The sequence below is a fragment of the Sciurus vulgaris genome (assembly GCF_902686455.1).
Source record: "Sciurus vulgaris genome assembly, chromosome: 15".
NCBI lineage: Eukaryota > Metazoa > Chordata > Mammalia > Rodentia > Sciuridae > Sciurus > Sciurus vulgaris.
Genome location: NC_136476.1, coordinates 38,733,562 through 38,757,925, shown reverse-complemented (window position 1 = coordinate 38,757,925; position 24,364 = coordinate 38,733,562). Strand labels below are relative to the sequence as shown.

Sequence of the window (24,364 nt, the reverse complement as noted above, 5' to 3'; positions counted from 1 at the left end):
TTTTTCTTCTTTATTCCTTCAGATTGTGAACCTTATAGAAGAAACTGGACACTTTCATATCACAAACACAACATTTGATTTTGATCTTTGCTCGCTGGACAAAACTACAGTCCGTAAACTACAGAGTTACCTGGAAACATCTGGAACATCCTGAGGATACAACTGGATGCATCAAAAACTATTGCTCTTTTTTTTTTTTTTTTGGTTGTGATTTTTTTTGTTGTTGTTGTTGTTTATATGAAAACACTCAGAATGATGCAACCAAAAGGGAAAAAATAAAAATCAAACAACCTTCAGCTTTATTTTCCTTTAAAGCCAGTCATCATCTCTTGATAAAGGAGAGGTTAAGCAAACCAGCCTCAGCGGACCACTCTTCTCTCCAAGGAAATCCCCGGGAAGAGTTAGCCTGGATAGCCTTGAAAACAAACAAAGCAAACACAACACAAGAAAACTTAAAGAATGTGTATGTTATCATGTCTCTCCGTGGTGGTTCATTCCACAGGATGAACGCATACTCAACACACTGCCTTATTACGTAACTGATCTATTTATTATCGCATACAGATATTCTAAAGTCGTTGAGGGAATGACACCACCAGACACTATGAGTACTTGGTCCCGTGGATGCTCTTTCAATGCAGCACCCTTGCCATCCCCAGCCCAGTGACCTTACTTGTACACCGTGCCACTTTCCACCAACTTTTTCCAAGTCCTTTAACTCGTTGCAGTCTGTATTTTCCACCTTTTGTTTTTCCTGTTCCAGGACACAAATTTTCAACTGGGGGGACCAAATAGCCACTTTGATTTTCTTCTTTGTGGTCTTTTTCCTGAAAGTGGGGGCCAGACCTTGGCTATATCCATGTAATGATCTTGGACCATGGTAGAAAAGGCACCAAATAGGATCATATGACTTTCTGTCTAGCCTTAGTTGGTAAACCCGTAGGACTTACAACAAGAGCGTACCTGTAAATGTCCTGACTGCAGCATTGTTGAGCTGTCATTGACATTCTTGTGTCTGTTTTACTGTTATAATATTAGGTAAATATGGAAGTAAAGGCATTCCGCAGGATCAGCATTTGGAACAAGGAAAAAAAAAAAAAAAGAATTCCAGCCCTGTTTTCTAAAGAAATGTAGAAATTCTTAACTTGGATCTATTTATTAGAGGTTCAGCTCTCTCCAGCTGCCAGCGTGGCTCTTTATTGTAAAACCAGGAATCAGATTTTTGTTTGTTCACATATGATTCTCTTAAACTATTTTATATTTGAAAAAATTAAAATCTTTCTTTGGGGGAAAAAATCTTGGTTATTCTGCCATAAAAGACTGTGTATTAACTTGTAGATTCAGTGGTTCGATACCTGTTTAGCCCCTTGCTAATGTTTCCAGAAGGATTTCCTGTATTGGTGAAAGTAAAGATGGTTGGGGAGGGGGGATATTTTTGTTCTTGTACCCTTGTTTTGGAACTAGAATTCTGTCCTGTGGCATGCAAAAGAAAGCAAATTATTTTTAAAAGAAAAAAAAAAAAAAAAAACCAAAGTACTTTTTGGTGTCATTATTCTATCCTCTCCGTAAATGGAGAAATGAAAAATGAGAACAGCTCATCTTCCAGGTCTTTACTAGGAACTCAACCACAATGAAAAGAAAGGAAGAAATGCTTCTGGATCCAAAGGTCCGTCCCTGGATCAGCCTTAAGAAAGTCTCTGTGCTAATAGACCAGGATCTCCCTCGTTTGCTCCTGTGCCAGATGCTGTCTTTTCATTCAGAGATTAACTAGTGTCTGTACAGAAAATGGTCTCTCCAGACCCATTCTTTTGGGCAGTAATGTAAATGCAGATTGATAATGGAGTGATTTCTGCATTTTAAAAAGGGGATTTTTTACACTGTTTCTTTCTATCCAAAGAAACTATTTTTTTTCCTTTAAAAAAATTATAATACAGCCATGCTCCTTGTAAATTACTTCTCTGAAGTGTCCTCCCAGAGGACAAGTGTACTTTCAAGAATGTTATGATTCTTCATGATTGGCATGAACTGTACTTGAAGCATTTGTTATGTAGTCCACTTCTCAATGTGCAATTACAGAAATACTTTCCAAGTTAATTTTGGACATTAGGTGACTGATGAATTGTGTGGTTTTAGTTGTATTTTGTTTTTAACTTTACAGGTGAAAGGGGAGAACAATGCTTATATGGAAATGTTTGCAAAATTCATAAATCTTTTAAAATTTCTAACTGCTAATTCACATATTCTCATTAAACCAGAAATTTATGTGGTTAAACTAATATTATCTCTGTAGTTTAACTAGAAATATATATATAGGCCATTTTTAGTTTTGTAACTAAATGATTTGGCAATGTAAAGATTTTTGTTTTGTTTTGTTTTTGCTTTTTTTTTTTTTTTTTTTTTTTTTGTTCTGTAAGTTACTAACCAAGAAACTAGGTCAGATTTAAAAAAAAAAAAAAAAAAAAGGTACTCCCCTCAAAAAAGAATAAGAGCAGCTATTATAGTGATAAACTTTAGACCTGAATATTAGATAATCACTTGTCTTCCAAATAGTATAACATGTAAGTTTGTAAACTAGTAACAAATTTTGGAAAAACTTGCCAACCTACTACTCATCCAGACAGGAAAATGTGTTTCCCACAAAATTCTGATAGCTAGTTAGATTTTTTTTTTTTTTTTCTTGTTTGAAGCAGTACTCTGGCTCTCATCATGTGATTTTTAAATATAGAAGTAATAAATCCCCTTTCTGTTAATCTCAGAGTTCTAATACTCTTCACAAAGTCACTTGCTCAGTTCTGCCCCATTTATGCACACTCACCTTTGAAACCTGTTGAGGATATTCTTGACATGTGTACCCTAGTGGCTTTGGATTTTTTAAGCACAAAGGGGAAATGGCAGGGTTTAATTTCTTCAGTGTATATATATATATGTATATATATATAAATAGATATTTCGAATAAAATTAATTGGGTGAATGTGAATATGGTTTGAACCAGCCAGAGTATAATAAACTGTCTTCAAAGTTTTCCCCTGTGATTTGAGGGGGGGAATATGTATGTACAGAATTTGTGCTCTCTGCCCCCCTTTTATAAATTAGCTTTTGCTTCTGGTTTTGCAGCAGGAGGTATGTGACAGAGAGTTCTTCTATCTTAGGATACACCAGTCATATCAGCAGATGTTTGCAGTTATTCTGTATCTTCACCATAACCTGTCCCTCTCTCAATGTAAACAAATGTCTATATATGCTTGCATATTGTGTCAAAGTACAGATGAGGAGACAAGAGCTTTGGGGGCGGGGAAGACCTTATAAGAGTGTCCTAAACATTCTTAAATTGTTAAGCAAATCTCTGTAAATGAATTGTTCATCTTTTTGTGGAAAGAGCCAATAAAATTGGTTTTCTTCCACTAGAAAGTTTCTTCCACCAAAAAAAGTTTTTGCTGATACTTTTTATAGACCCACCTAATCTTTAAAAAGCAAACAAACAGCAATTTAGGCCTGCATAACATACTGTTTACCATTTGAAGCCCCACAAATGTAGTTAACACTTGTTTAAGAGAGACTTTAACTCTTAAATGTTTTAGCTCTACCTATTTAATAGAGTTGGATGTTCAGTGTTGGAAATGGTCAATGTCTGTGTTTGGTGGCTCGTGTTCATTTTTCTCACTGGAAACGATCAGCTCTGGAGTAATTTGCTGTGTGCTTATTACTTTCCACCTTTAGCGTCTGTGTACTAATGCTGTGTACTACTCCTATATTTATATACATATATACATATATATATATATACACATATATTATCAGAGTAATTTTGCTTTGGACTGTCACTCTAAAACTATGACTATGATATAGAGACTACTACAGCTGCAGTGAATGCAAAGGAGTCAATTCCCGTGGTGTAGGTTAGTCTTGGGCTGCAAGTCTACATCTTTTGACCTCTTCTGTTTTATATGACGCTTTTTATTATGTAGGCACTGCCATCCCCGAATATTCCTTGTAAAGATGCATTGAAGAAGTCAATTTAAAAGGAAGACAAAGCCACCGCTGTCTGTAAACTGTAAATATGTACTTTGGCATTTGTACTCCAGTATTCTGAAAATAGAGTTCTGATGGAAATGCTGACAGATCCTTAACGGTGGCCAGAGCTACCATGCAGTGCAAAAATAAATTAAGTAAAAATGTATTCTCAAGATTAACAGTGCAAGGCCAATACGTTTTATAAATCTGTCAGTATCTTTTTAATGGAGTGTGTATGTGTAGTTATGTTGAAAGATATATTGTGTATGTGTGTGTACATGCTTTTATGTGAACTACAAGGCACACGTAAGATGTATTTGCCATCTCTAAAACCCATGTTGAAATGTAAGTACAGATTGACAGAAATAGGTGTTTTACTTAAATTCATGCCTAATCTATTGTGGCTCCTTTTTTTTTTTTTTTTTTTTTTTTTTTTTTAAACAATATATAGTCTTACAGATTTGTTTGATCAGTTGCTTCTACTTTGCATTCAGGAGAAATAAGCCTTTTGTCACCCAGCAATGCCATTTCTAAAGAAGAATGATTAAAAAGAATTGAGGTGACCAGAGAACATGGATAGTATATCCCAAACCTGCTGAGGGCAATCCATTTGTGCATGATAGTTTTCCTTTCCCCCCTATTTCTTTGGAAGGATTTGTTCATAAACTAAACAATATACTATGGTACATAATTGTATCAACAGAGTTGATATTACAAAGCATTTATTTCAGCACCTTGATTAGACAGGAAGGACAGAAACTACTACAACAAAGGGAAATTAAAATACACTGAGTTTAGCAAATTACCAAGGAATTGAGTGGGATACTCAATAGTAGAGACATGAGAATTGAGAAACTGACCCCTTCATTCAGGCCAACAAACCCTATAGGGGCTTGCAATAGACTGCTTCATCTCTGATCAATTAGAAGCTGACCTTAGGTTTGGAAGCATCAGCTACAAATGGACTAGAGTGGCAGCAAAACTTCCTAATCGACACGCTTGAATTAGACTGATCTGTTTCCTTACTTTACTACAGATGTTCATTTGTATATTCAGAGTAATAGCCCAGCATCTTCTCCATTGTGGGGAGAGTCAAGATCAGTATCATGAGCCTGCTGAAGCCAACTCCAGAGTGCTCTTGCCCAGGAGTGCACTGTACCACATGGCTTTTCTCACTACATTTGTTCCACTGTCTCTGCAGTGTCCCCACTTGGATATGCAAGGAAACCTGGAGAGAGATGGCAGATCAAGGCTTGGCACTCAGACCTTGGTGGTGTTTCAGAGATGTATTGTCTAAAACTAGTGTTTTTTGTTTTTTGGGTTTTTTTTTCTGATTAGTGGAGCAGTTAAGGGTACTTTATTGGTTTCCTTGACCAGGATACCACCCAAATAGAAAATACCAAACATATTTCAATGATTCTGCTTTCTCCACCAGGTAATAGTATCCACATCTTCCTCTTTATGTGGACGCCTTCCTTAGAGGTATTTCCAGTCTATTCCAAAGGTTGTTAAATTGCCCTTTGCTTTCACCTTAGCCTGTGGGTCTTAATTTCCTCTTAATTAAAGAAGAGTAACCAACACAGTCCCCAAGAGCTAGCAAGGGAAATACATGGCACAAACTAAAATCACTCCTGTAATTATAACTTGGCCTTGTAACTGTTAAATAACAGTAGAAATAATACATCCCCTGCATGGAGGTTCCTTGAGTCTACTTTAATAATGTGGGGCAGTTATTGGGTCCCTGTGCAATCTGCCCATGATAGTTGGCTATGTAGAATAGGGACCGACAGATTACAGGCAAAGCCATGAGCTTGTTTTTGCAGTCATGACTTCCACTGCACATAGCCCCCACCCCAGAGTTCTGAAGTTTCAAAAGGGTAGAAAAGGATAAGTCCAGGCCATTAAAAGAAAATAATCAAAGCTATTGAAAAGATAAAACAAATGAGTCGCACTAAAAAGGCAGCCTGTGCAAGTAATGAGGTTGAAATACTGATACGGATTTTGTAGCTGAACAGCATTCCTCACACATGTGGTTTGTGTATCCGTGTCTGGGTGGGTGGTCTGGGGAGAAGTGCTAAACGCGGCAAGATGGCTTAGTTTCTGAGCAGTGGAGGGCAGCTTTGGGACAGGCTCAGCCCGTGGCATCTGCAGTCCATGCAGTATAAAGAGGCTCTCCTGCTTTGTTCCAGGAGGGAAAGTTTTAACTTGGCATATTCATGTAAGCATGCATCTCTTCTCTGCACAGAATCCACCAAAGGGCAGAAGCGTGTGAGTGTGTTTAAGCCCCTCCTTGATGCTTGTCCCAGTCTTGGGGCCGGAATGTGCACATAGAGAGTAATGAACTTCCATTTGTTCTATTCCCTGGGTGCCAGGCACCAAAAAAAGTTCTCTTTTGAAAGTGATGCTGTTGTAAATAACACCTTGCTCTAGGTAGGACAGGGAATAACATTAAATTAAAGGCACATATGATAATTATGGTCAACAAACAAAAACCAAAGGAAGATGGATTCCCCCCACTTCCCAAGCACATTTTTACTGATGGGAATGCCAAACGAGGTCCACTCAGTTCAAGGTGGGAGACTGGTCAAGGGAACCTTCTTGCACTCAGGAAACACTGCCCAACAATGGCTTATGACCGGCATGAATCATGCCAACTTATGTTGGAAGACCGTGGCTTCATGAATATCCATTGGAATTCTTAGGTGTTGTGGCTTTTATTTTGATTTCAATTACTTGGGGAATAGATTATTATTTTCCAAATTATAATATTATTGATTACATATTTATTGTCTCTTTCCAAATCTAGAATAGTAGGTCACAGCATGCTAATAATATTAAATTCCCAGAAAGACACACACAAGAACTGAACTTGTTTAACTGGAAGTTAATATTTCCCAAATTGTACTTAACACAATAGTAATTATACAGGTCAATAATAGATGCTTTGTTTTTAAGAAAAAAATTCCTTAAAGAAGTTTTTATAGTGTATTTTATTCTTCAAGCCTTGCAACATAGTTTGGAATGGTAGAGGTTCAGAGAAAGACAACATAGTTGTTGATATCTCTGGAAGTGGTTTTCTGGGTTAAGTATCCATTTAGCTTATTGTCCAAATTGGAACAATTTTGAGAGTAAAGTAGGATACTATTGATAATCATCCCAAGACAACAGGAGTAAACTGAGTCTATCTTCAGCAAACCAGGACATGTGGTCACCATAGATCCAAAGAACATACTTTGAGATATACCCAACTAAAAATACCCCCTCAGATTCCTTTATTAATTCAGTGTGTATGTGGTAAAAGGTGTGCAGTTGGACTCAGTAGGGAAGATATAGTTCTTTCCTCACCTGTTTTGCAAAATTTGTGGTTGATGTTCCTATAACAAAGATTAAGGAGAAAAAAATTTTACATGATACAGGAGTCTTCAGAAATGACCCATAGACCCAGGAAAAGCTGTATTTTTATACCTAAGTTTGATGAGGAACAGAAATAGTTGTGTTAGAAATAACGATTGAACAAAAGGGAGTCTGACCTCATTGTATTAAAGGGGGAACTTAGCAAGACCTACTCCTTCAGATGCCTCTTGGCCTCTGGATGTATGGCAGGGCCCCTGTGCAATGAGGGTCTTAAGATCTACTTTGAGGCAAGGTAGGTCAGAGAATTTCTTTTATGATCATGCTTCAGGAGAGAAAGGTAAGGGTGAAGTCAGAGTGACTGTTCCGCTTCTGTTTTTTTTTTGGTTTCCTTCAGTTCAGAATACTCAGTACTCCAGGGTGCCATATTTGGGGGTATCATGTCCTGAACCCTGGCAGCTGCCTATTTATAGTACATAGAATGGCTCCCTCACAGTAAGGGTGGCCCTTGGGCTCACAGTGTAAGGTGCATTTTCAGTTTTGCTGAAGAACCATGGTGGTTGAGGTAGTCTCTAGTCACCCCTTCCCTGTCTTGCCCCTGGATTAGCCTGTTACTTAGATAAATTAGTCAGTACTGACCATCAGTCCCATATTCAGGAAGGGTTCATTCCTGGCCCGTTCTCTAAGCCTGTCATATGCTGAGGCATAGTGTTTCTTCTCACACCCAACACCTTTGCCTGAGAGTCTACTTCTTCACTGTCACCTGCTCAGTCACTCTGCTGGCCACCGCTCTATCCTGGTGGTTGATCTCCCCACCCCAGCATGTCCTGGAATTTTGCTGCTCTCCCCTCTGTCTTCAAGTCCTGTGACCTGATATCCTTTGAAAATTTACATGGACAGTTGCATGGACACAATGACCTAGCACAGAACAAATGCTAAAAAAATGTTGAACCAGTGAATGAATGAATGTGAATAATCCTTTCTTGATTTGCAAGTATGTCAAAACATTGATGGCGTTCTCTGCTGCCTCTTTCCCTAAAATCATGTCCCTTATTCAGCCATTATATTAATGTAATAAAGTATGATGAGAAAAAAAAAATCAGTCATTGGAGTCAAAAAAGCTTGGTTTTGAATCCCAGATCTGCCACTCCAAGCCTTGTAACCTTAAATAATAGACATTCCTGAGCTTTGGTTTCTTATTTGTGAGACGGGATTAACAATGCACCTCAAAACGGTGGTTGTGAAGACTGTAGTGCATTTAGCACACTGTGCCTGCTCCATGGGACTCAGTAAATGGTAGGTTTTTTTGTGCTAGTGGGGTCTGGTAAGAGCCTCTATTCTCCTTGGTGGAGAACTTTGCCAGTGTGTAGGATTACCCTGTTCCTGTTTGTCATTCAACCTCAAGTGTCACCCTATTGTGATACACCCACCACGCTCACTGCCATGGTCATTGTTCCTCCCCACATTCACATTCTTGTAGGGCAGTCATCAGCTATGTAACTGACTGTTGTTCCTCTGAAACTGCTTTTAGCCTATGGGAAAGAAAGGGAGCCAGAAGCAAAGCAGTACAGTTTTCAGGTCTCAGAATTAGGTTATGTTAAGTAGTTGAACACACTTCCACTGGATGGGCTCAGTTGCTAGAGATCATGCTGGTAAAGCTGAGGTTATAAGTTTGAATGCCTTATGACTCCATTGATTTGCTCCCTGTGTGACTAAAACCTTCCAAATTCTATGCCACCACATCATGAATGAGTGTCCTAGGAAGAGGAGCCTGAGAAGATTCTCCTCCAAACATGACTTCATGACACCTTCTTGAGAGGGTGGCTCTGTCATGTGATCATCACTGTCATCTTCACACAACAGTCAGAGGTGGCAGAGAATGCCATCACCAATTGGGCAAGTGGCATTTGAGATGGAATTCATCCTCTCCATAGTGTTGGCCATTTCCCCAGAGGGAAGCCCAGGTTGGGATCCTGCTTCACCAGACACTACCCATTATAAGACCTCCTGTATGGTACTGCTTTACCCATACCTTACCATAATAGCCTGTGTATTTTTTAAGTTGGACCTATATACCATATAGAAATGGGTCATTGCCTTCCTACCATTTGTGATTTATTTATTGCAAGTACCTTTGTTCTCTCTTAGTTCACTATAGTACTCCTCAAGGTCACACTTGAAGTAGTCAAGGTCACACTTGAATAGTATTGACGAAATACTATTGGCCATAAAACTTCATAGAGGATGCGAATATAGTTCTTCACCACATTGAAATGCAAAGAAATGCTACTTTAGTTGTTTTTTTATGTATTTTTAATCTTAAATATTATGTGATCTATTCATTTTCTATTGCTTTGTAACAAATTACCATGAATTTAATGGCTTAAGACAACAAAAGTTTATTATCCTACAATTCTGGAAATCAGAAGTCTGAAGTGAGGGTCACTAAACTAAAAGTGTCCTCAGAGCTGTATTTATCTGGGGGAGAATCAATTTCCTTACCTTTTTCAGCTTCTAGGAGCCACCTGCATTTCTTGGCTCATGGCCCCTTCCTCCATCTTTAAAGCCAGCAACACTGGCTTTAAAGTGTAACCACCACTCCAATCTGCCTCCTTCCATCTTTTAGCAACACTGGAAATCTTGGGACCACCCAGATCATTGAGAAAAGTATTCCCACCTTAAGATCTTTAATCACATCTGCCCCTTTGCTATGTAAAGTATTACATTCACAGGCTCTGGGAATTAGTGTGTGGTCATCTTTGGGGAGTCCATTATTGTACCCCACACATGGAGAAATGCCAATGTTGAAATTCCCATCCTTCTGGACATTTGAGTCAACTAAGAAGAACTTATTTGCTCTACATTAAAAGTTGAATTAATTTGCAACTAGTTCCAATTTTCATGGCATCATACTTCCTGATGATGACTGCAGTGATTTCTTTAAAAATTAAAGAAAAATCGACAATGAGACATCTTTAAAGGTTATTTAAGGTTTTAGCCAGGATGATGGAAGTTTAGTCATTCAACAGATATTTATTGAGTGTTTACCGTATGCTAACCACTATCCTTAGGAGCTTGTGAAAATATAATTGCTTTGTCCGTAGTCTTTCCTTTCCATTTTGCTGAGGGTAGAGTCTCTTCGCTCCTGACAAACAGTGTCATCATGTGGTTAGAACTTCTTCAAAGCTACATGGAAATCCTTAACTGCAGACAGATTGTATAGCCTTTCTTGGATCCCAGCCTCCTTTTCCCCATTACTGATGGGAAACTTCTTAATTTGATCTGATTTTTATAGGCTTTTTAAAGATAGATCTGAATGAATAGTTCATCTTCAAGCCATGCACGGAATGCAATCTGGGGCCTGAATTGAACAAAGGAGCTGCCCAGCAGAGTCTCCCATAAAGCTCACATAGTTGCTCCTTGCTGCTCTAGTTTGTTGAGCACAGAGTAAAAACTGATGACCTCAGCTTTATCTTAACCATCAAAATCAGTGCTTCCCATGCGCTAAGCTGTGGTCTGGTTTCATCAGAATCACCTAGGGAGTTTTTACAAGCTGCACCTCTTCTACAAATTCTGACTTAATTGTTCTGTATAAGGCTGTGGACGTTGGTGTTTTCAAGTGCTCTACAGATGATTCTAATGAACAGCCAGGTTGGAATTATAAAAAATAAAGTTTTATTTCCTGCTGCCAGTGGTTTTTTTTTTTTTTTTTTTTTTTTAGTAAACCTAAAATAGGGGACAGGAATCCCAGTTGCTGAAAGTTCCTCAGGTGATTCTATTCTGCAGCCATGTTTGGAAATTACCATCTTAGTGACAATCTTTCTGCACTTTAGCTATCAAAATTGTGTTTCCTTTGTCGTGAACATATATTCTTGAGGTCCGTATCCATCCCAGGCTTCCTGACCTTGACTCTGGGTACTAAGCCTAGAAGGCTGCAATTTGAATACACTCTCCAGGTAATTCCTATCACAAAATCATAGGAAATATTGCCATATTAGCCTCAGGATTCTGGGGCAGAAAACAAAGCTACACCTTTACATTGAGCAATCTAGCCCTGAATCCATCCTTAGTCTCTACATGTGTGCCTTTGTCACCAATACTCCTGGAATTGAGTTGGTGGTATATAAAGCACAGGGCACTGGGTTGGTGGAACGGTACATACTGGTCCCTGAGTGATTCTCTGGAGACTTTCTGTGTGTTGATGGTTGCCTGGAAAGTGAGATGTATAGTTCCCTATTAGGTCATCTGGGAGGTTATCAATAAAAAAGAGGAGGAAAATGTTCCAAAATGAGGTTCATAGGAAAAGGCAAAGCAAATGCAAATCCATCTGGATAAAAACAAACCAGAAGTACTTAAAAATGCACACTCAAATTTTCTCTGATGAAGACAATATGTTGGCTTTGAAAACTTTAGTGTGTCCTCATCCCAAAACCCACACTGAGTATAAAAATTTCAAGTTTCTTTTACATAATTAAATTTGCGAGCAATTCCAGTGAAAGAAGAAAACTGTTTAGTCTTCTTGTTTCAATTTTGCCTTTCAGTGAATGCATAATTTCCTCATGTACTTTAAGCAGTAACCAAGATCAAAAACTTATTTCCCTGGGATCATGTAGCCTTCTCCTTGGTGATATATACTAGCTGTGTTAGTCTCCATATAATTCACAGTTTGGATTTTCAGGTTCAAGGATTTTTGTGTAGTAATCCAGTCCTCCCTCTGAACAATTTTCCATCATATTTACACAGTTGAATCACTAATCCATCTACAACAAGCCCATTGTGTGGAAGTGAATTTTTGATGAACTATCTAGATAATCATATATTTTCTTTCTTTAAAATGAAAGACATCCATGCCAAGATACCTCTGACTTAAAGGTATTTTTAAAGGATCATCAATACCTGACTTGATGGCTTTGAAAACTTTAATGAACGATTTCTTGTGATAAAGTGAGCACTGCTTACATGAGAAAAGTGGTTGGTTTCGCTCCTTGGGTGACTCATCTGTTGATGCGGCTTTGGGCCAGGCTTTAAATTTCAGTTGGTAACAAATGGAGAGGAAAGAATATTTTTCAAAGGGCATAAAACTAGGTGCTTTTAAAAAGTCCCTTCTCTTTTGCTTCAAATTGATCTGATTATTAGTAAAAAGATCTAAAGTATAGAATGGAAACCTGAAAACTCATGACCAACCAAGAGTGAAATCCACTCTTAATGAAGATATTCTCGATATGAACCCAAGTGCAAGTTGTGAAGCACATTTATAGTTCTTAGAGTTTCCTTGCTTGTCTGATGTAAAACTTAGGGTGAACTATTATCCTCATCTTGAAAAATATCCCTGCTATTTGGAGGATTTGCTTTTTCATCTTCTATGTGGCTTTTAATTTTGTATGCCATTAACTTTCCTGAATATAGGTCTTTTGATTGTAAATCGCCTTTTTAAAAAGTGTGATATACATTGTAGCTAAGCCAATAAGTAATCATCTTTCCTGCAGGTCTGTCCCATGTCACTTCTTTTTCAGTTATTGATGGATCTGATTTGCCAGATTGTGAACTAGCTCTGAAGATACCAAGCTGAAGAAGAGGCTCAAGATAGAGCTTAGAGCTAAACAAGAAAACCAGAGGTTATGTGACAGGGGTCAAGCTGTATAAGTCACTTGAAGGGGCAGGTAGAGCAGTTTGCATGGAGTTCTGTAGAAAACCAAGAAAGCACCTAACTGAGCCTGTTGAGGACATTCTAGGAAGAGGGAACTGTGTGGAGAAGGAGAAGAAGATAGAGGGTTTGGAGTTTGACATGACTGAAAGATAGGATCTGGGAGGGGAAAGAAAGAGAGGCAGAAATAGGTAGAGGCAGATAATGGCTGTCTTTGTGACTATCTAGGGATCTTGGGCTTTTTCCAGGGCACAAATGGGCAGCTGTGGTGGAGGTTGGTTCCCCAGTTGGAGAAACAGCAAGCACACCAGCTACGGTGGAGAGACAGAAAGGTCGCTATCTAGAGAACAGGGTCAGAAAGCCTACAGGGACCTGACTACAACTTAATGATAGGGCTTGGCTTTTCCTGAGAGATGAGAAACCACTGGAGGGCTCTGGAAGAGAAGTATAGCCATTAGGTTTGGAGTTTGGGGTGGATTAAGTGAAATAATGCATGAAAATCAGCACAGTGCCTAGAACATGGTAAAAACACAAGTGCTAGCTTCACACAGAGGCTGGTGATCACAAAACATCAAGCCTTTGGAAACATATTTGCAAATTTCTGTGCCTTCCAGATGCATAGCCTTGGATCCTAAGAAATGGAGTTGTTTTTCTAAAAGATACTCACTCCATACCAGTGGAATTTTCACCTTGTTTGGATGGGAAGGGGCGTAAATGACAGAGTAGACTTGAATGCTCAAAGTTTTGTGGCTGAAAATGATAGCTGAGGTTATGGATGCATTTGTAGCTGCTCTGAGCATGCCCACAGGAGGTTGCGGAGGCCTGAGTACACTTTTGCTACTGGTTTTGAGGTACATGGAATCGAACCACTGAACTACACTACCAGCCCTTTTTATTTTTTATTTCAAGACAGGGTCTCTCTAAGTTTCCCAGGCTGACCTCAAACTTGTGATCCTTCTGCCTCAACTCTCAGTTGCTGGAGGGCATTTGCCATTGCACCCATTTTGGTAATGAGTTTGTATAGATCGGATTTATTAAATACCACCCCATCCACTAAGCCTCACAGTATTGAGAGAAATGGAGGGTGACTGATACCATGTAAGCACGAGAAAGCTAACCCAAGACTGCTGCGGGGTCGAGGTAGAGGGGAAGAAAGACAGCAGGAAGGAGGTGCTGAGCCACTGTGCCTACTTTAGTGTCAACACAGAATTGGAGTGTAAAAATGAGTTTGTATTGAGAAACAGCATATCAGAGCTTGTTTAAGAGGTTTGCCAAGAGCTCCTTAATGAATTAAGCTGTGACTGGAAATTGAAAATGAACACACACAAAAAATCAAGCTCAAAAAAGGGTCACCTGGTTGTTGTCCTTTGGCCTGAGAGACAGACATGGAAGGACTCAGGTAGAGAAGATTTCAGTCTGTAAAAGCCAAAGATGGAGTCTTGGAATTGAACCCCTTACTAAGTGAACTTCCGGGAATGGAGCTCACTGGTGTGAAACTGGAGACAGTGGGTCCCAGATGCCACTGTGTGCCCAACTGTTTTTCTGAAATCTAGAAAGTTGGGCAATGGGGCTCTTTTCCTCGATCTTGTCCATAGAGTAGAGAATCCACAGGGCACCTGGGAGCCTGATTTGCCTTTTCTTGACAGCACTGACGAACGTCAGAGGTGGTTTGACAGACTGGGGTGTTTAGCAAGTGTGCAGTGTCTTAATGTCGAAGAAAGTGAGCCAACCACAGTTTCTCATCATGTGTGTCCCCCTCTTGTCCCCATTTCTGTACTCCTAGGTTTTCCCCAGGCCTCTCCTAGCTCTCTATCACCTATTGTTCTCTTTTGCTTACTTTCTTCCCTGGCCATTCTTTTATATGAGATTTCTCTTTTCTAATCACCTCTCTTAAGTGTTTGAAGCAGCGAGTGATGTGCGTGTTTGAAAACAATGATTCCAAATGTACTGGTAGTTGCCATAGACTTCCTTCAGCACCAGGGCAGAGAAGTGTGGACGGCTTTTGTGTCTGCCCTGAGGAAGGAGGACAGCCTCCCCACGGGGTCTGGGTGTGCAGTGAGAGGTTGATAGTAATTCAGAAAGCAGGAATTTGCCTTCAAAGCTTTGGGAAGGTTTAGAGAGGCTATTTATAATCCATCAGGGGATTAAAAAGAAAATAGACAGGTTCTGGGATATTGCTATAGATCACCTAGACAAGACGAAAAGATAGAGCAGCTCAGGAAATGTGTTTACAGATAAGAGGCAAGTTTAAAAAGCTGGGCCATGATCATGGAGACTTTGACTGATTGCACCTACTAAATAATGTATAAATGAATGTTATTCAACAACTATCCATATTGACTGACAAAACAACAGTGAACAAATGAAGGCAAAAGCAGAAGCCTTCGCAATAAATCTCTGCAGTCCAGCTTCTGCTCCTGGCACTCACGCATGGCCCTGACCTTTCCCTCTTGTCCTCCAGCAAGGCTGCTCACAGTTAGCTTTGGGAGGAATTGATTCTTCATTCATCTGTTCGTTCATTTGTGGTTGCACATTTTAGTACCTATGCTGTTTCAGACTAGGTACAATTAGAAGAAAATAGTCATAACCCTGAAGGATTTCATGAGAGGCCAGATAATAAAAGCAAAAATAAATTTTTAGAAATATAGACAAAATGTAGTGAAATTGTAGGAGGAAGGCTTCATTCTGAGAGTGATTTCAGTGCCGTAGTTTAGACTGGAATGTCCCCAAAAGGACCACGTTCAAGATTGGTCCTCAGCTTGGCACTAGTGCAAGGTGGTAGAACCTCTAAGAGGTGGGGCCTTTTGGGTTTTATGGTCACTGTGAGGACTGCAGGATGCTGCTCTCCTCTTCTTTCCGATCCTGGCCATGAGGGGTACAATTTTGTCACATGCTCCAACCATGATGGAGGCCTCACCTCAGGCCCAAAAGCATCAGGGTCGATTGATCAACCTCTAGAACTATGAGCCAAGATAAACCTTTTCTCTTTTTAAGTTGATTATCTTAGGTATTTGTTACACTAATTGAAAACTTCCTATCACAGATGTAGCATTTCACTCCAATGAAAGAGTTTTGAGATATTCCTGATTGGTATGGACAGAGAAAAATCCAGCAATCCCTTGAGTTCCCTCTTTCCCAAACAGGATTAAATATAAGTATCAAGAAATGGTCTGCATTCAAAGTTCACTGAAAAACTAGAAGTGAGCCTGAAATGAACTAATGAACCTAGTCCCCACAATTTCTTCTTCCACTTCACATCAATATTCTTTTTTCTTTGAGATAAAAAGATCCATGTAGGTCAGGCAGTGGAGAGTTTATTTCCTTTTTTATTTCTTTTTGTTAGATTGGAGAGGATGAGAATGTGGCAAATTTTGAGAATGGATTTTTCTGGAGTTGAAAAAAGACATTGTTGATGAACAGCCTTTGGATTAAAGTTGGGTTTCACATTGCAGGTTGCTTCTGGGAGTCAATATTTTTAATGTCATTAAATGCAAAGTCAGTGGGGAATATTTAGTCACACATATCCTGCCCTTTTGGAATCAATAAACTCTGAAACTCTGGCTTTCAATGTTATCAGAAATTCTTGGGAAACTCTTAGAATTTCTTCATAAACAATAGCTGGTTTATTTTAGTTTTACTTATAATGTCAGGCTTCCACTTGGCAAAGAAGCTCCCTCAATCTATCTAGGGAACTAAAAATGTCCCCTAATGAAAACTGATGGCTATTTGTCAGATGGTATCACAGAGGGGCTGCAATTAATCAGGCTGGGAGATTGGTTATAAGCATTCAATCACTAAAAATAATAGCGGTAATATTAAGAAGTTTAGCAAAGATAAAAGAAAACAATATTGCCTCACCCAGAACAATTAAATTAGAATCTTCTGTGGTATGGTGCAAGGGCCCAGAGTTTTTTCAAGCTTCTCAGGTGCTTTTAACATGCAACTAGCACCAAGCACCGCAGATCTTGGGAACCGCTACACTTTATGTGACCCAGGAACCAAGATTCAACATGATTTGTCAAGGCAATAGTTATAATCGTTGCTCAATGTATAAAAAAATAGGATTGGTTTACTCTCAATTTGTTAGAGCAAGGTCCTCAAATGTCATTAATCATCCTTTTGCTAGAAGTGTTGTTGGGTTACAGCAAACAAGTTGTCGCAGGAGAAAGTTGAGTGGAATGTTAAAGAGCTCAACATGATCACACCAGGGTGGCCTGCTAGACCTTTCATAGTTACTATTTTGAAAATCTAAAATTATTTCTTTCAGAAAGCCATTACGGAAGTGTAAAGCAGATTTGGATAGGAAGCCCTAGTGATATAGATATTTACTAAGCTAAAGCCAGGCAGCAAGTCTCATGCATGTGAAAACCTAACACAGGTAAATATCTACCATATGGCAGTGCTTTTTCCTGAGAAAGGTCATGAGTGAATGGGTAAGCATGAACAAAGGCTTCAAGCCCAAAGCTTTGATTATGCAGAATACCTCTCTGTGGTGCTTAAGTACAATGACCACCCTGGATTTTTTCAGAGTGGTGTAGATTTTGACTCCATTATCAGTATATTGCTTCAATGTTCAGCTTTTTGGAATCCCACTACCTAATACCCAGTAAATATATACTCATATTTGTTGAATTGAACTAAAGGCCACTACTCCTCCAAGTTGCTTCTGATATACTTACTAAACTGTAGCCACTGACAACCACACTATGAGATAAGGGCAGGGACACCCTAGGAGTGAAGGTAGGTCCCTGTGTCAGTCCCCCAGGGTATACAGTGTGGAAAAATGGCTTGTTCCAGGCACACAAGCTGACAATTCCCACCCTTACCTGCTGAGAGCACAGCTCTATGCCCACCTTTTCCTCTACCTGGGCTTCCTTTTGGGTCCCACATTTGTATCTCAATGAAGCTGTAGCTTTGGTTCTCCAATTTCCATTAAATTTAGGCATTGACATCTGCCTTGGGACCTGTGTGCCTGACTCCAGGCAGTTCTCCCTCCCCCTCCACAGCCATCACTCACCAGACATTGCTGCCGTCCTGGCGGTGGGGTGTGGGGCCAACAAAAACACCTTGATGAGGCACTGGTGTGCATTATCCATCTGGAAAACAGGGTGCCTTATTCACCCATATATTCTGTGAAGAAAGGCAACTGTTTCTCAGTCATAGTGAAATCACATGATGAGTGTTTGTGCATTTTCCGGTGAGATCATAGGATTATACTAAGGTCTTCAGGAAAGTGGTCACCCAATTCCCTTCTCTTCCTAGCCAGCAAGGGCGCGTTGCTCCAGCCAGCCTATCAACTGCCTAGACTCCTGGCAGAAACTGCAAGGCTCAGACCCACAGCAACTTATGTAAGGATCCCAAATGTTCCACTCTGTTTGCACAGAGTGCTGGATTGGTAGCTGAGAGTTTCTGTTAGGGCAAAAGACTAACCCTAATCACAGAGAGCCAAAATTTCTGGTGAGAGAAAATAATTCACAACACATAAGCAGCTGCTGTTCCTCTTTATTTTTTTAACTTTCAAAAGTGTAGACTAAAAAATAAGTATAGGACAGACAGTTGAAGCCTCTGACCATTTAATTCATTTAATTTCACAAAAGCTTCAAGGTAGCTAAATGCCTAGTAATTTTATATCTTAAATGACCATAGTTAAATCATGACATCACACATGGATAAGAAAAGCAATTCGTTTTTTTTCCAGTCAAGATGCGAACCTGACTCCTTCAGTCTGGTCACAGTTTTCCAGTGTTTGGGCCTTTTAGCATGGCTCTGACTGGGATGGGGCTCTTCTGTATAGAAAGTCTTGGCTAGGAAGAATCTACACTGGAAAAGCACCAGTGTTAGGAAAATCCACTAACCTGCTGATACTTGTCAATTATAGTATTCCTTGCTTTAGGAATCCAGGTGAAAGAGACACACTAAGAACTCCATTAGGAATAGCCAGTGTGGGTTTTTATAAGTACGGGTAGGGAATCTGCCTACAGCAAGTAATACCTGTACTGGCATGCCCAGAACATTCTCCTCGGAGGTGGAGTAAATGGCATTTGGCAAAGATGTTCTCTTGTCCTAATTGCTTAGTCTTGATGTGAAAATGTTTGATTCGTGTACTTTCTTAGGGAGACATTGTGGTAAGCCCTTCAAAGATAGTTTCTATTAAGCTCTGTCTTCTTGATCTCCAGTCCCTTTTGGATTGAGGCTGAATGAGGAATGGCTGGTGGGAGACTTCACCCTCTGGAGCTGCACAGTCTTTAATATGGAGCTGCCTGCTGGCCTTTCACACCAGATCATCTGGAACATTAGCCAAAGTCCATCCAACGTTCTTTGTCTTTCTGTGTGCTCTTGTGTGAGGAGTGAATTAGAAATAGCGAAGCGCATGCAAACTTTTTCCTGCTAAGAATTGAGATGGGAATTTGGTTAAATTAAAAAAATAATTTCATCCCATTCTTTTTATTATGTATAATTTAAATAAATATATTTTAAAACATATTTATATTATATAAAAGTGTATATAACATAAATTATATTATTACATATAATTTAACACTTCAAAGAGACAGAGACCAGAGAAATATGGAGAGAAAGAGACTTTTGGCTTTCATTGTTTAGGAACCATCTGCTGTCCCAGTAAACCACTAGCCTGGTGAGGGCAGCCAGCAGACAAACTGTGCCCAAGTCCCCAGCACAATGCCTAGCTCAAAGTAGGGATTCATTAAGTTGTTGAATTAATAACTGACCTCCATATCAAATTTTCTCCTCGTCTGCAATTGTTAAATTCGTAAGTTTGCTAAGTAGTTCTGAAACTCTGCGTGAACATAGCTTGCCCTAAAGCAAACAAACAAAAATAGCATTGCTTTAAAAGATTCTGTTTAGCACCTTAGTTACCACAAGTGCTCATTAGAGTTTTTCTTTTTGTCTTGAAGGTATGTGATCAGAGGAGAGTGTGTAAGTGGGTTCTGAGCCTAGCCAAATGCCTTCTCTCTTCTGTACTTGAAACCCTGTTCGCCCAAGCTGAAGAGGAGATGACTACAGGGAAAATGTGACTCATAGCAAGTGTTGTTATTAAATCACCTTGAAGTGTCTCTTGTAAAAGATAACTCCCCGCATTGTAGAAATGTCTTTGACAAGAGAGGATTAGGGTGAAATTGCAATTACCTTGACATAAAGGAATGAATTAACTTTCCAACTTGCATTTTTGCAAGGCACAGATTCAAGCTGCTTGGAATATAAACATAAAACACACTCACAATAGCTTGGGGCACTTGAAAATTCAAAAGATGGGCAATGAGCCCTGAGATGCTAGGCAACTTCAGAGGTATTCCTCACCACAGAGGGAAAGCCTGCCTGGACAGAACCCTCCAGTGCAACTTGGCAGTGTCTGCCCAGTGTAAGCAGGGCGAGGGACAGTCAGGACCAGAGCAGCCAATGCATGCAGGGCACAACCGCAGGAAATAGGGTAATGCTCTTCTAAGATTTGACTCCCCAAAATGCCATTCACTCAACTCAGCAAATATTGACTGAGCACTTACTACGCACTGGGCTGTGAGCTCAGGCAGACAGACTTGGCTAATGGGGACTTGGAAAAATCAGACATTAAACAAATCGAATGAACATGAACCTCAGTTCACAATTCATGTGCAAAAATATACACTTTTGTTTATTTTCTTTAACTCAAAGCTGACTCTAATCTCTCATGCCTTCAGGGCAGCAGGAAATTCCAACTCCTAGGTTTGCACCAAAAGCCCAGGGTCTTCATTGAGGAGTCAGGAAACACAAGAAAGGGCCTCTAGTTTCTGGTCCATCAAAGCTGCTGCTAGCATCCCTATTTTGCCTAAGACCTTATAAATGGGCAAGGAGGCCCAAGATGCTAGGTAGCTCAGGGGTTTTCCTCTGGTTTAAGGCAAACTGGGGTGCATTAGACTTCGCCTGAGCTGGAAAATTCATCATAAGTTACTGGCTTCCCCAGGTGCACCACTCAGTCTTCCCTCTGAAGTCTACACACAGCTCCCTAGACACTGCTCCACAGTGTCTATAGACAGGCTTTATCCAGCAAATGGAGGGTATAGGACAGGGCCCGAGCCCTGGATGATAGGAGAATGGACACACCGCCCGACTTCTGTTGTATTTCATACTCTTTTATCTAGCATCTGTCATATTCTTAACAGTTTAACATATGACTTAAAATGGTTAAAAAGGGGCCAGGTACAGTGACACACACCTATAATCCCAGCAGCTCAGGAGGCTAAGGCAAGAGGATCACAAGTTCAAAGTCAGCCTCAGCAATTCAATGAGACCCTGTCTTTAAATAAACATACAAAACAGGACTGGGGATGTGGCTCAGTGCTTGAGTGCCCCTAAGTTCAAGCCCTGGTACCCTCCCCCTCAAAAAGAAATGGTTAAGAAGGCTTTGTTATTTTTGGAAAATGTGCTCAGGAGAAATGAGCCTCGGTTCCATGTCTGTAACTTAGGTAACACATCTGCGAAGAGTCATTTACCTGCTGGTTCAGGACAAGAATCTCTCTCTTCTCTCTAGTTGAAGGCGGGTGCTCACCCTGCACCTTGCCTGTGGAGGAGCAGCATCTTCAGTCAGCTTCTAATTTCCCTCTAGAAAAAATCTCCATGGGACAAGAATACAAGGCCTGGTACATGGTAGAAACGAAGAACAAGGGAAAAGGGGAAGAACACCCATAAATGAATAGTTCAACAGGCCATCCCAGTAGGCTAAAAGTGACAGACTGCATGAGGATTACAAAAGAGGAACTTTCCTCAGCCAAAGAGAAACGTGACGGACTGGTCTGGGGGCCAGAGAAGGCCTCCTTGTGAAAGTGATGGTTGAGATGAGAGTTCCCAGGAAAAAAGGGAAGGTAGCCAAAAGAAGCAGGTTAGGATGTTTACAGAGCTGGCAGAGAGAGGGAGAAAACGAGAGTGAACAGGCATGGTCCTGAGGAAGAGCCCCAGGGCCAGGGGAGAGAAAGGAAATATCAATGGTGAGCCAGTTGTTGTCAAGTCTGTCCTTGTCCACTGGGTCCCCTACAGAAGAGCTTTCCCACAAGTACTCTGTAAAAGAAGCTTCTACTTGGGGATGGTACAGATACAGGAGGGGAAGAATATGGAACGTGCAGAGGTCCCCTCAGATTTGAAAGGAAGCAACCGTAGCTCTGAGAGCAGCCCTGGGTGCAAACCTAAGACAAATGGAGTGTGGAGCTGGAGATCTGACTAAGCCGCTTAAATTCCCTGAATTTAGCATCTCCATTTGTAAATCTGGGACAGCAATTCCTACCTCACAGTCTGTTGTGAGGCTTAAATTTGAAGACCCGTGCACAGTGGGTGTGCCTGTCCTGGGTCCCCTTGCCCTCAGCTTCATTCCTCACCTTTCCCTGCTATCTCTCTGTGTGGCAGGGGGCCATCCCTGCAGGCTTCGGCGGCAGCTGGATCTCTGGCTAATGAGGGCCGTGGCAGGAGACTGGACCATGAGAGGAAGGAGGAATCCCAGCTCTTTCTGTCTTTTTCTCTGTTCTTCCCCGGCTCCAGCTTTCTCCAGACAGAGCTGGCACAGTCTTCACTTCCACACAGTGAGTGACCTAGACCCCCAGTGTCCCCTGAGGCTGCCACTCGTGTTGACCCTCCAGGTTAGGCATAGGAGCAGCTTCCTGCTCTTACTAATCTCTGGGTTGTTCACTTTTCCTATTTGACTTCTTAGCCTCTTCTGTCACCTGTGCGGGCAGTTCCCTGCATCGAACCCCCTCTGTTTTAAACTCTTTGAGCGGATGATGTTTTCTTGCATGAACCATAACCAATACAGTCAGTGGCAGCAGTTCTCTTCCTTCTGATAGTGGTCATGGGTTGGAATTGCATCCCTCAAAAACCATGTTGGAGTCTTAACCCCCGTGACCTTTTTAGAAATTAGATCTTTGCCAGTGTAATCAAGCTAAGATAAAGCCATTAAGGTGGGTCCTAATCCAATGACTAGTGTCCTTACAGGAAGAGGGAGATCTTGACACAGACAGGAGAATGCCATGTGAAGATAGGGACACACAGGGAGACTGCATGTGATGACAGAGGCAGGGGTGGGGATGATGCAGGGCAAGCCAGGACGCCGGGCTGCTGACCATTGCCAGGAGTTAGAAAGAAGCAAGAAAGAATTCTCCTTTACGGGTTTCAGAAAGAGTCTGGCCCTCATGGCACTGATTCCAGACTGCTAACCTCCCAATTTGTGAGATAATAAATATCCTTTATTTTGAGCCACATAATTTGTGGCGCTTTGTTATGGCAGGCAGCCCTAGGAAACTAAGACCACAGCCATGGTGGATTTGGGGGTGGGGCTCTTATGTCTAGCTCTCCCTCCTTTCCTCTCCTCAACTCCTCTTAGCACCTTGACTCCTCTGCCCACCCAAACAGCCAGCCTTTCCCCACACTAGTATCTTTTGGGAGAAATATGAAGGCTGATCTCTAAGAGGAAAGCAAAAGCTTTTGCCTCACTCCGTGTTCCTTTGTTACTATAACCAGGAGGTTGTGGTTGACCCTGTTTTCAGTGTCTGTACTGGTTTGGGTTTTTTTTTTTTTTTTTTTTTTTTTTTTTTTTTTTTTAACAGAGATGAAGAAGAAACTAAGTCAACCTGGCTTAAGGAAACAAAAGGTGCAATTCTAAGAACCTGGAGACATCGCACCAAAGTTGCTAATGTGATTATGCCTCTGGAAGAGATTGGAACCATCTGGAAGCCCTTTGTGACCGACTCTCCTCTTTCAAATGGAAGAGTAGATATTTCTGCAGCTTTAATACATAGCTTACACATCTACAAACACTTGCAGTCATTTGGAGACTGACTTGTTTCTCAATTGACTCAAATTCTAAATTTCAAATTAGAAAATCTGATTGGCTCAGTGTGGATCAGGTGTATTCACAGCTTATCCAGTCTCCCAAGTTCAGGTAGGGGAAGGTGTCCACCTTGGATAAGGGGAATTTTCAACTGCTGAAGGGCTAGGCAGGTGTTTATTACAGGGTCCATTGCCCAAGAAGAAAGGTGTGTTCCAGGTTGAATGGCCCCTGGGTCCAGGCTGGGACATGAAGCATGGCTTCGGGCCAAGTCTCAACTCTCACCTCACAGACAGGGCCCTCAGGGCTCACAGCTGGCCCTCACCAGATGCTGCCATCTGTGTGTGTAACACAAAAAGAGTAACTGGAGAATTCACTCTACCCTAGTTAAACCTGCAAAATCAAACCTCCCACTTCACTAAATGATGTGTGATTTTGCTATGTAATCTGTGGGTAATAATAGCTAACATTTATTGGACACCTAAAACGAGCCAGGCACTCTGCTAAGTGCTAAGAACATTCTAATGCTCATAATTCCACAAGATCAATT

General features: G+C 40.7%; 1 protein-coding gene and 1 long non-coding RNA gene across 5 annotated transcripts in view; one reads left to right on the top strand and one right to left on the bottom strand.

Moving 5' to 3' along the window:
- MLLT3 (MLLT3 super elongation complex subunit) overlaps positions 1-296 on the top strand; it is a 256,586-nt gene extending 256,290 nt beyond the window's left edge. For all 4 annotated transcript variants that reach the window (XM_079112406.1, XM_079112408.1, XM_079112407.1 and 1 more), the window contains one exon: positions 23-296. In XM_079112406.1, the coding sequence (XP_078968532.1) occupies positions 23-154 (132 nt within the window). In that variant the 3' untranslated portion in view covers positions 155-296. The remainder of the gene's footprint in view (positions 1-22) is intronic.
- Positions 277-18,162, bottom strand: LOC306645127. The gene is made up of 2 exons (XR_013759541.1): positions 18,025-18,162; positions 277-5,240 (listed from the first exon to the last, which is right to left on the bottom strand). It is a non-coding gene; the product is annotated as an uncharacterized lncRNA (long non-coding RNA).
- Positions 18,163-24,364: the final 6,202 nt, after the last annotated feature.